Source organism: Meles meles, chromosome 8 (genome assembly GCF_922984935.1).
Source record: "Meles meles chromosome 8, mMelMel3.1 paternal haplotype, whole genome shotgun sequence".
In the NCBI taxonomy this organism is placed as follows: domain Eukaryota; kingdom Metazoa; phylum Chordata; class Mammalia; order Carnivora; family Mustelidae; genus Meles; species Meles meles.
In genome coordinates, this window is record NC_060073.1 from 17,964,899 (window position 1) to 17,978,143 (window position 13,245).

At 36.0% G+C, this 13,245-nt stretch overlaps 1 protein-coding gene across 1 annotated transcript; it reads right to left on the minus strand.

Annotated features, from left to right (window-relative positions):
• Nucleotides 1–8,432: 8,432 nt before the first annotated feature.
• On the minus strand, nucleotides 8,433–9,350 carry LOC123949181 (olfactory receptor 4A15-like). Its single transcript, XM_046016534.1, has one exon. It carries the CDS (start codon nucleotides 9,348–9,350, stop codon nucleotides 8,433–8,435), a length of 918 nt encoding a protein of 305 aa, XP_045872490.1.
• Nucleotides 9,351–13,245: the final 3,895 nt, after the last annotated feature.

Sequence of the window (13,245 nt, forward strand, 5' to 3'; positions counted from 1 at the left end):
CTCAAATAAATAAATAAAATCTTAAAAAAAAAGTAGCAGTCAAATATGTGAGAAATCTCTAATTTGAAGAGGAAGAAAAAGGTTAAACAAATAATAAATTGTGAGTTTCATATAGCAAAACTAAGTAAAGCAAATCACATCTAAGCCAAAGTGAAAGGATAACCAGTGTTGGGTTCACCAATACAATCATGTCCTCAGCCAAGGAAGTCCTATCTCTAGCTGTTAGCATCTCTACTAAGAGGCCCTCGTTCAGAGGCAGAAGGCCTTAGGATGAGGGAAGCTGCTGAGGTTGAAGTTGAAATTCTTCAAAACATAGGTAGTCACAGTTCTGTAGGTCTGTGTTGGAATGGATGCAGTTGACCAAGACCCGAATCTACGTCAACTGGCATTGTAATGATTTTCAGTTCATTAATTCAATCCCTTAACTGTAATCCAATGTCTACTGAGTGTTTCTACAAGAAACAAATTATTTTCCAACAGGAGCCTGCCTCTACACCAAAACTCCAGGGGCTTCCACTCTTATATGTTTTCCCACAGCTTACAATGAGCTCCACTGAGCATCTTCATCTCCACATATCTTTAGTTGTGACCTGTATTTTCTATGTTGTAAGGATCATCGACAATGAGTGATTAAATACCTGTATGAATCAGTTGAAAATCTTCCTTACATGCTAAGCCACACAAAAAGTTGCTTATTTCAGCTTACCTAAATTTATGTATAGCTTTATACTTATGTTAAAGATAAAACTTTAAAAGCAGCTAAGCTTTCAATTTAAGAAGTTACAAAAAGAGGACTAAATTAAAGCCGGGGAGGGAGGGGGATGTAATGAAAGAAAGATCAAAAATCAATACAATGGAGAACATAAAATAAACAAAATAGCGAAAGTTGATAATTTCATATTACAATGATAAATTTCTAGCAAAAGTGATCAAGAGAAAATTGCCAATATTAACAATTAAAAAGCAGATGAAATCATACATATGCTTTAGTTTTTGAAATGGTAATAAATGGTTCTTATGAAAAACATCACTGTAATAAATTTGATACCTTAAGAAAATGGGTAAAATAAAGGAAAAACACAAGCTTCTGAAAAAAAGACTAAAAAAAATCAAAAAGCTAAATACTCCTGTATCTTTCCAAGAAATGGACTGTCCTATTTTTGAAGATTTTATTTATTTATTTGACAGACAGAGATCAAAAGTAGGCAGAGAGGCAGGCAGAGAGAGAGGAGGAAGCAGGCTCCCTGCTGAGGGAAGAGCCTGATTCTGGGCTTGATCCCAGGACCCTGGGATCATGACCTAAGCCAAAGGCAGAGGCTTTAACCCACTGAGCCCCCCAGGTGCCCCTGTCCTATTTTTGTAAATGGGATTGTGTCATAGGAAGCCTAAGGAATCTACACAGATTACTAGAATTAATAAGTGAATTTAATCAGTTTTTAGGACACAAGATCCAAATAAAATATTAAATTACATTTCTATGTATTCATAACAATTGAAAAATTGCAAAATGTTGAACATGTTTAACATCAGTATCTGAAAACAAATTTACTTAGGAAAAGATAAACAACATCCCTCAACTAAAAATTATAAATATTAATAAAACAACATTTTGTGAACACTCCAATAAATTAATACCTTGTGTTCAGGAACTAGAAAATTCAATATTGTTAAGATGTTATGCACTGCAAAGTGATCTGTGGATTCAACACAATCTATGTGAAACTCCCAGCAAGCCCTTTCAGAGATGTGGACAGTTGTATTTCCCAAAAATAGATATAATATCTTCCATCCCACATGCCCTTCTATAATGTGACTTTGCCATCAAGTGTGGACTTCCCCACCAAGCATCATCATCTAATTCTCCACCACCTCAAATCTGGGCAGGTTTTTCCCCTGCCATGCACAGTAGAAAATGGTGAAAGTGACATGATGCTCGTTGTGGAGGTAGCCTGTAACTGACTTGACTCCTTTCACTATCTCAGTTATAGAAAGTAAACCATGTAAAAAGTCTGACTATCCTGCTTGTGGTACTGTTTCTAACTGGATAGGGAGAGGGACCCTGTGAGTTCCTTCTAGTTCTCAATTCCAAGACACTTTGAACATGAGTAAAGCTGTGTCATATTCTGCAGACCACTCCATTACCAGCTGAATACCACAGAGTGACTTCAATTCATGACACATGAAACCAGAAAAAATACCCAGCCAACCTCTGCCTGTATTGCTGCTCCACAAAATTTTGAGGTAAATTAAATAGCTGTTATTTTATGTCACAAAACTTTGGAGTCTTATGCCATGTAGCCAAAGATAACAAGAACAAAAAGTGGAACTTGGAAGTATGGTGTTTCCATAACAAAATGTGAAGCATGTGGTGTTGGTTTTGGCAACAGAAGTGATGGAGGTTGGAAAGGTGTCAAAGCTTCTGTAAGGCAAATCTTAAAACACAAGAAAAACTGTGCTTGGAGACTGAAGAAAAAGTGACTTGTGTTACCAAGTGCCGCAAATGTTTGACTATCCCTCACCCACAGGAGTGCGGAAAATGGGAAATATCCCTGAATGAGCAGGTGGATTTGACTAAGATTCCCAAATAGAATACTGAAGTGCCAGCTGTTTTCTCAGCAGTGTATGATATGTTGAAGAATGGATAAAGAGAGGTGAATTAAAAGAGGAACTGTTAAGTTCTCAAGCAGAATTCAGGAAAAACATGAAGGGAGACAAGAACTACTGGACTCAAGTATAAAACTGGCTCTCATTCCCAGCCTCTCCAAAAAACAAAAAGCTCTGAAAGCGAGAAATGGTACCAAAATAAATATAATCTCAAAGTTGTAAATATAAGACCCTAGTGAACACTTCAGAAAGATTTAAGGTATGTCTAATAAAGTCTCTTAACCATTAAAAAAATGTCTAAGATATAAGGGTGTTATCCCACGGACTTCTTTCAGCCCAAACCTGAGAGGAACTAATCTCAAAAGTATTTCTGGGTGAGGCCCTTTTATAAACTTTGATGAAAACGTATAGAAATTTTTAGGATAATTGCTCAAAAGGAAGTACACGGTCTTTCCTTGTAGACGAATACCCTTGGTTACATTGTCCACCCTCAACTTGTATGTAGGGAATATGGAAGAAATAGCATGTTTCTAGTTTATAGAGTTTCTTTTTTCAAGTCATAAAATATAATTTTATTATTTATTTGTTTACATTTATGTGCTCATTTATTTATTTATGTCTTCCCACCTTTATTAAAATACGATTGATATATAACATTGTATAAGGTTATGATATACAACATAATGATCTGATATATGCATATATTGCAAAATGATTACCAAAATAATGTTAGTTGATACAACAGCACCTCACAGCTAGAATTTTTAGGTGGAATGAAAACACTTAAGATTCACTCTCTCAGCAGCTATTTCTATAATAAATTGTTGTTAACTACTGAACCCTGCTATACGTTAGCTCCCAGAACTTACTCATCTTATAGCTAGTACTCTTTGACAAATATCTCCCATTTCCCCCACCCTTCAGTTCTTGCCTTCTATATGTTGGATTTTTAAATTCCACACATAAATGAGATCATAGAGTATTTGTCTTTCTCTGTCTGACAATTTCACGTCAAGAGAAAGCAAAGAGAAAGAGAGATCTCAAGGTCTCTTGTGGTGTTGCGATGGGTAGGATTGTCTTCGTTTTGATAGCTGAATGACTTTCTCTTATATTCTCTTATATACACATTTTCTTTTTCCATTCATCCACCAATGGATGGTTAGGTTGTTCTAATATTGGCTATTGTGAGAAATACTGCCATGAACTAGGAGTGCAGATATCTCCTTGAGATGCTGATTTCATATTCTAGGATATACTCACAGAAGGGGCATTTCTAGACAATATTGTAGTTTTATTTCACTTTATTGAGGAATCTCCATGCCATTTTCCACAGTGGCTGAAAAACTTTACACACCCAACAACAGTGAACTAGGGCTCCCTTCTATCTACATCCTCTCCAGCACATTATCTCGTAATTGTTTGTAACATCCATCCTAACAGCTATATCTCATTGTGGTTTTGATTTGCATTTCTCTGATGATTAGTAATGTTGAGCACCTTCATATGTTCCTCTTGACAATATGTATGTCTTCTTTAAAAAATATCTATTCAGACCCCTCGTCAATTTTTTGACAAGTTTCTTGTTTTGATTTGCTTTTTTCCGATTTAGTTGTATAAACTTCTTATACATTTTGGATATTAACCCCTTATAAAATAAATGACTTGAAAATATTTTCTTCCATTCCACAGACTGCCTTTCCTTTTTGTGCAGAAGAAGTCTGGATTTAGAACTTGAGATCCTGAACTTCAAGATCATGTCAGGATGGGATGAGATCTTAACTGGCCTAATCCCTTCTGTGTCTTCACTTGGGAAACCCTGAACTGCTATTTTACAAGTCTCACATACTTACTGGAAAGACAGACTACATGGGGAAGGAGAAGGAGCCAGAATATACCAGCCTTCTAGTCATCCCTGCCAAGGCACAGCTCACATGAGTAAAGTCATTTTAAACACTCCCTAACACCCTAATCAGCTGAATACTAGAGAAGAACTTCAGTCCATACTACACGGAACAGAAGAATTATTCAATCAAGTCCTCAACAACTTCGTATCAGTCAGATACAGACCTATGTAGAAGAAAAGCCCTGTGTGAAGATAGATACAGGCCTGTGTATGATCATATCAAATGTGTGTATACACACACACACACACACACACATATAAGATATGTATTCCTATGGGTAGTCAAATACTCCCCTTGTGTTGTCAGATATAGACCTCTGTATGTTCACATATAGACACATATATGAAGAGGGATACAGACCTACAGATCATTGACTATGTACCTACATGTGGTTATACAGAGCTACATGAGGTCATATACAGATCTCTCTGGTTGGATACATACTTGTGTATTGTCGAGTGTAGGCTTATGAACATTTGCATGCAAACATACACCAGTGCCTATGAAAAATGTGCTCTAACTCATGCCAGCAAAAGACATGGAAACCTTTCTAATTAGTTAATTGAAAATGTGAATCAAATGTAAATAAGACAAGCTCCTTCTTAAATAAGGAAATCAACAGGCAAGATTTATATACTCTATGGAAATGATTGCAATTTTTATTGAGACATTGATCAAGTCTTCACAATTTATGTCTCATTCTGGATGGGAAAACAAGACATAAAAACATGCCATTTTCCTTAAAATCAATGTGGAGTGTCATATAAAACTAAATATAGCTTTATGGGAGGATTTCAAACTTCACAAAATAATCCTAATGTTTATCAGGAAAAATTAATATTTAGAAATTGTAAAAGACATGAAAAGGCTGAGTGATTAAGGGATATTATCTCTACCCGGTATAATACATGTTAAAATCCTTGGCTACTGACATAGAATGTTAGTCGTAGGGAAATATACTACAGAAAAAGGAAGAGGAGGAGGAGGAGAGGGAGAGACAGCAGCAGAGGAGGAGAGGAAGTGGGCCCCAAATCAAACATACTTATTGTATAAAATTTGACATATTAAATAGAAAAATTTTAAATTATTACTGAAATTAATAACTTTGGCAGATTAAGTTTTCCTGTTAGAGGAAAACAAGCTTAGATATATCCTCATCACAACAAAAATCCTAGATCATTTAAAAAGAAAACTTTGGGGGGAGTTATTTTTTAAAAAGATATTAAAATTTATAAGTTCACTGAATGACAGTAAATGACATTTTCCAAGTGATGTGCTAGAAGAAATCAAAGTAAAAGAATATTAAAATATGACATCCTTATATAAAATACCCATAATTATAATAAAACAACATACTATAGCAAATATCAAAGAAGATGAAATGTTTGTTGCAAATGTATATAATGAAGAAAAGACTCAAAATTCTCACTCCAGCAGCTTTAGAATTTGAGAATGCAAGTAACTGACAAAGTTCATGGAGTGGATTCTATGTCCCAGACATTGTGCAAATACAGAGCACAAAGACAATTAAGCAACATCCCCTGCCTTATGGGAATTTACAGACCAATGAACATAGATAGTTAACCAGGAATTTTTTATCTCAATACTTGAAATAACACTAAAAATTTGGAAATTAATAAAATGTCTATTTAAGTCCATTTGGGTTGCTATAACAGAATACCATAGACCAGCTTCAGCATCATTTATTTCTCATGGTTCTGGGGTCTGCAGTGTCTTGAAGTCCAAGATCAAGACACTTGCAGATTCTACAATCTGGTGAGAGCCTGCTTCCTAGTTCATAAATTACTATCTTTTTTCTGTTTCCTAACATGGCAAAAAAAAAAAAAAAGGCAAGTGAGGTCTGTGGTGTCTCTTTTTACTTATTTTTAAAATATTTTACTTATTTGTTTGACAGAGAGAGAGAGAAAATAAGCAAGTAGAACAGCAGGTAGACAGAGAAGGAACCTCCCCAGCTGAGCAGGGAGCCGGATGTGGAGCTCAAACCCAGCCTGGGATCGTGGCCTGGGCCAAAGCCAGAGTCATAACCCACTGAACCACCCAGGCATCCTGGGGTATCTCCTTTTTTTTTTAAGATTTTATTTATTCATAAGAGACAAAGAAAGGGGTAGAGGGAGAAGAAGAGCAGGGAGTCCCATGAGGGACACAGTCCCAGGACCCTGAAGTCAGGATCTGAGCTGAAGGCAGACCCTTAACAGACTGAGCCAACCAGATATTCCTGTGGTATCTCTTTTTTTTTTTTTTTTTTTTTTTTTTGACAGAGAGAAATCACAACTAGGCAGAGAGGCAGGCAGAGAGTGAGGAGGAAACAGTCTCCATGCGGAGCAGAAAGCCCGATGCGGGGCTTGATCCCAAGACCCTGGGATCATGACCTGAGCCAAAGGCCAAGGCTTTAACCCACTGAGCCACCCAGGCACCCTCCTGTGGTATCTCTTTTTAAAGAGACATTAGACCCATTCATGAGAGCTCTACCCTATAACCTAATCAACTCCCAAACACTCTATCTTTAAAAACCATGAAGTATATAGGATTTATCTCGTGAATTTTAGGGGGAACACATTTATTGAGTCTACAGCAACATCCAAAAGATGATGACTTAATTATATAACTTCTGATAAAATCAAATGTTTACTATCATTTAATGAATAATGTCATGTTTGGGAAGACTTTGAGATGACATAAAGTATCTCTAGGTAATACTAACTGGGATAAAAACTGTGATATAGAGTTTTTCATACACTGTGACTTACCAGTGAAAGGCTCCATTCCCCATAGCCTGAGTACCTCATGAATCCAGACTAAATAAGGGAGGCAAAACCAGGAGTTTCATTGACTGCATGCTTCCTACACTTTTAGAAGCTGATATTTTCTTTCAAATCTCATTCAGAAAGAGGGAAGCTTGTGAAAGAGGTCTCCATTAAGGAAATCAATATATATTATGGCCTCTTTATTGCCAAATAATCTGCATTCCATCCACAACAGAGGTAAGAATGTGCCATGTTGTCAGCATCTTTCCTACGATGGTATCCAAAATATCTACTGTCAGGTAGATGTGCATATTTGAAGGTCATGAATTATGCATTATGGTAATTCCACATATTAAAGGAAGGTCCTAGGACCCTAAAAAAGACTATGAAACACTGTAAGCAGAAGAAGAGATGGGGATACTAAAAAAGTAACAGAGATATTATCAGATACTCCAAATGATCAAGGAATGTTAATGGGTCATCTCAATGAAAATATAACAGCAAACAAAGCTTCTCCACATGAGGAGATAATAGGATTCCCTACTCAGAAAAATAAGTGAATTTAACTTAATATATCTATGTATTTTGTTCAGAATTTTTTTCACGTAACTTCTTTATGATTGATATTATAAATTGGAAGCAGCATTCCCTTTCAATCTTATGTGCTAAGCAATGAGCAAAATATACAATTAAATATCTTGCAAATACAAAAATAAGACATATACTCAAGTATTAATAGAAGTTGTCTTTGTAAGGAAGGAGTGAACCAAGTGTTTATGTCCAATTCCTAAAATGCTTCTCAGAAATATGTAATGAGTACTATTAATTCTGAAAAAGAACAATTGGCCAAAGGAAAAGCAAGTGAAAATCGTCCAGTAATGAAAATAAAGGTACAGTATTAACTTTAGCATAATGTATCACATAGAACATAAACCCATAGTTTCAACAAAGACATCTTATGCCCAAAAGCTACAGACCTACTTTCCTAACAATTTATGAAAATCTTAGAAATCATTTTGATCATTGTAAATATTTACACCTTAAATGCTTTCATCATAAAAAAGTTCATTAAACCTGAGGAGAAATTCATTAAAATAAATAATCCTTTCCTGGATGGAATAACTGTTCTTTGAAAAAATGTGACAATTTCTCTTCAGCATCATTTTCTTCTTCTGGTCCACAGCTTTGTAATGGCATTTTTCATCTCTCCGTTTCTCAGAGTATAGATCAGAGGGTTTAACATAGGGGTGATAACTGTGTAAAACACAGTCAAGAATTTATCAATGGGTAAGGTGAAAGGAGGTCTCACGTACATAAAAATGCAAGGGACAAAGAAGAGGACCACCACTGTAATGTGAGAGCCACAAGTGGACAAGGCTTTGTGCCTCCCTTCCTGACTAAGAGTCTTCAGGGAGTGCAGAATGACCCCATAGGAAATGAGTAAGACTGTAAAGATGCCCACACAGATTGTCCCATCATTGGCAATCACAGTGAGGCCAATAATGTAGGTGTCAGTGCAGGCAAGTTTCAATAACGGATACATGTCACAGACAAAGTGGTCAATGACATTGGGACCACAGAAGGGAAGGTTGTAAACTGAGAGAAGTTTAACAACAGCATGCAGAAAACCTCCAACCCAGGCCAACAGCAGCAATAGAACACACACACGTTGATTCATGATTGTCAAATAATGCAAAGGTTTGCAGATGGCCACGTAGCGGTCATAGGCCATGACCACCAGGAGCAAAATCTCAGCACCACCAAATAAGTGCTCTATAAAGAGCTGGGACATGCAAGCTTGGAAGGAAATGGTTTTCTTCTCATAGAGTAAGTCTATAATCATATTTGGAGTAACTGTAGTAGAATAAACAGCATCCATAAAGGATAAGTAACCAAGGAAGAAGTACATAGGGGTATCCAGGGTTGGACTGACCACCACAGTCACCACAATGAGTAGGTTGTCCACCATCGTCACAATATAGATGATCAAGAACACAACAAATAGTATTTTCTGACCTTGGAGGCTCTGGGTGAGTCCCAAGAGGACAAACTCAGTCACATTGTTCCTGTGTTCCATATGTTCTTTTGCATCTCCTTATTTCACAGTTCAAGACAAAATTAGCTATAAATGTAATGATTACTGGTGACTTCCTGAAATCTAACACAATCTTTTTATTCATTTACCTAATAGGCATTGTAGTTTCTTATGTTCCAGTACTTTCAGAAATTATAAGAATACAAGGTAGATGAAAACTTCTGCTAACCTCACCAGTCTTGCTGACTCAGTCAGAGATAAGTCACTAAAAACACTGTGGGGAAAGGACACGGTAATAAATAAATGGAGGGCACAACCAACTTTCCAAATGGAAGCTAGTAAAATTGTACATGTAGTGAAATCTTCATATACAAAGTTTTAAATGCATTGTTTTAATGAAAAACTACAGCAAGATTTGTATTTACTTCCCAGCTAACACAAGAGATGACTTTCTAACTTCTAGAATCCTCTTAACTCATAAATGAAATTGATATATTTAATGATATCAAAACATCTCAAGGACTTTAAAAAGATACCATGACATCAATAGATAAAAGTAGACAGGGGAAAAGACCTGCATTTTAGAGGACATACACAGACTTATTATCAAAATACACACACAGCTTTAAGCAAATAAAATATAGAAGACAAAGAAACCAATGGCGATTGGATAAATCATATAAAGAAGCATTTATAGGAATAGCCAACAGACATATGCTATGATACTGACCTCATCTGTAAACAGAAACATAGGAAGTGAAGTAAGAGCTTGATTATGAAAGTGTGACCTTGGATTCCTCAAAATCACTCATTCAAGTTGTAGGATACTACACCATCCTCTAAACTTCCACAGATCAGCAAACAATGCTCAGAGAACATATAAATTGGAACCATCTGTAGAGTTAGAAATATTTGGTTCATTAAAAATATCCCTAAGCCTGAAAGTAGTTTCTAAAAATACTGATGTTATAGATGTTAGAGAAAGTACATTTATTCTGTATCTTTATATATGAAAATAGCCAAAAGCAGTATTACAGAACTGAGCTAATTCCCATATATTCTAATAACCATAAAGAATCCCTAATATGGCTGATTGTGAGATTCACACAGCAGGAATTTTAAAAGACTGACTCCCAGCACCACCAAGATGTAAAATATAAAGTCTACTTTGGAATCTTACATCTAATTACACTTCCCGGGTTACCTGCATGCTGAAACACCTTTCAATTCAAGGTCACAGTCCCTTCTCCCTTCTCTTTTGTGCACTGATACCATCTCTGAGCACATAGACCAAGAAAACACATGCATCATCACAAGATCATGAACTCTTTCCATGTGAACAATGTTTTCTATGTTTACAGAAAGTCTTATTCATTTCAGTCTTTCAAAAAAAGGTTACCTCTTAAATTTCTGGGATTTTCAAAATGAATACAAAGGCCCTATAATCTAAAAAAGTTTGAACATTGGCTGTGAACAAAGAGAACCAAAATCTTCATTGTTAGCCTAATTTGCCATAATAACAAATGTTAAACCAACATCTTGATGAAAAAAAAAAAAAAAAAAAAAAAAAACCTTTGTGGGAGAGAAAATTGCGAATTGCTTAAATAAAGATTTCTTTTTTCATTGTCAATATAAGTAAAATAGTGAAATAGCCTTTATGACAGTCAGTTCTCAATAATTTATACTGGTCTGTATGCACAAAGCATAGTTAAAATTTGGATTCGCTCAATGATGGAGAATAAGTTCACCTAGACACTTCACTAAGTTCTGAGTCCATCGTTGGATTCCTGAAAAAGCCATTGGTATGAACACAGATCCAAATACCCTTTGAGATCAAGATAAAGGTCTGTAAACACTTTATCTTCATTTGAACCACAACAAGCGCTACTGAGTCAAGCCATTGGTGCATCTCCACAAGTCATTCTTCCCTAATTAAATTCATTGGGACTCTCATCATAATTTTGAGGGTAGACTTGGATCTCCAGAGATGCCACCAGGATAAATACCATGTACAACAGGACTTGAAGAAACATGTCCCCTGGGGGCTCGAGGGGAAGGATGTAGAATCCCCAAAGAACAACTTAAGATTGAACCACCAAAAGAGAAATGTCCAGTGTGGACAGAAATAAAATATGTAAAACCTTCCTTTTTTCAAGCATGACTTTCAAAATAGGCAAAGATATTTCAGTTAGCTTTAAGCTACGTCTTTGCACATGGACACCTAGAACTGACTTCCAGAACACCATGAGAGCAAACTTCATACTATCTATTTAAGTGTTGTCTCAAATGTATTAAAGCAAGTTTCTAACCTAAGGGGAAGAATCTTGAGTTTGTCACATAGGGGCACACAGGTAAGTAGATAGAACTTGTGTTAGTATGGGAGTGGGGAGGGTGAAAACACCGTGGGAGGAATCCACTTACCTCAGAGTGCTGAGAGACACCACTTAGCCCAAAAACAAAACAAACAAACAAATAAAAAACACCAAAAACAAACAAACAAAAAAACAAGCTGCAGGGCATTTCAAAGGACTAAAATCATACAGAATATATATCGTGTAATCCAACCCAATATAACAGTGTCTCCCAATTATTTAAAGGGGTGTTTAGAATGGAATTAGTAGCTTTAATGACAAGTATTAGGAAATGGGAGATATTGTAAGAAATGAGTTAACATTTCATCTCAAGAAGTTGAAAACAGAAAAGCAAAATAAACTGAGAGGACACTGTAGATAGGAAGTAGTAAATAAAAGACAGAAATAATTGAAATTGAATTTTATTGAAAAAAAAAAGAGAAAATACATAAAGCCAGGATTGGCTCTTCAAAATATTTATAAAATTAATGTTCCTAGCAAAATGGTTGAAGAAAAACTAAAAGAAGGAACAAAGGATCAGAATCAAGAATGAACGTGGTATCATTAATGTATTCTACATATCTGAAAAAGATACCAAAACGCTTCAAAGTATAGGGATAGAGGGAACATTCCTGAACTTCATCAAATCTATCTATGAAAGACCCACAGCAAATATCATCCTCAATGGGAAAAAGCTCACAGCCTTCCCGTTGAGATTAGGAACACGACAAGGATGCCCACTCTCACCACTCTTGTTCAACATAGTATTAGAAGTCCTAGCAACAGCAATCAGACAACAAAGAGAAATAAAAGGTATCCAAATTGGCAATGAAGAAATCAAACTCTATCTCTTCACAGATGACATGATTCTTTATATGGAAAACCCCAAAGACTCCACCCCCAAACTACTAGAACTCATACAGCAATTCAGTAACGTGGCAGAATACAAAGTCAATGTACAGAAGTCAGTGGCTTTCTTATGCACTAACAATGAAAATACAGAAAGGGAAATTAGAGAATCGATTCCATTTACTATAGCACCTAGAACCATAAGACACCTGGGAATAAACCTAACCAAAGAGGTAAAGGAATTGTACTCAAGGAACTACAGAACACTAAAGAAAGAAATCAAAGACACAAAAAGATGGAAGACCATTCCATGTTCTTAGATCAGAGGAAAATGCAGTGTTAAAATGTCTATGCTGTCTAGAGCAATCTATACTTTTAATGCCATTCTGATCAAAATTCCACAGGTATTTTTCTTTTTTGATGTTTTTTTGTTTTTTTTTTTAACTTTTTTTATTTCTTTTCAGCGTAACAGTATTTATTGTTTTTGAACGACACTCGGTGCTCCATGCAAACGTCCCTATTACCCAACACCCAGGTTCCCCAACCTCCCACCCCCCGCCCCTTCAAAACCTTCAGGTTGTTTTTCAGAGTCCATAGTCTCTCATGGTTCATCTCCCCTTCCAATTTCCCTCAACTCGCTTCTCCTCTCCATCTCCCCATGTCCTCCATGTTATTTGTTATGCTCCACAAATAAGTGAAATCATATGATACTTGACTCTATCTGCTTGACTTATTTC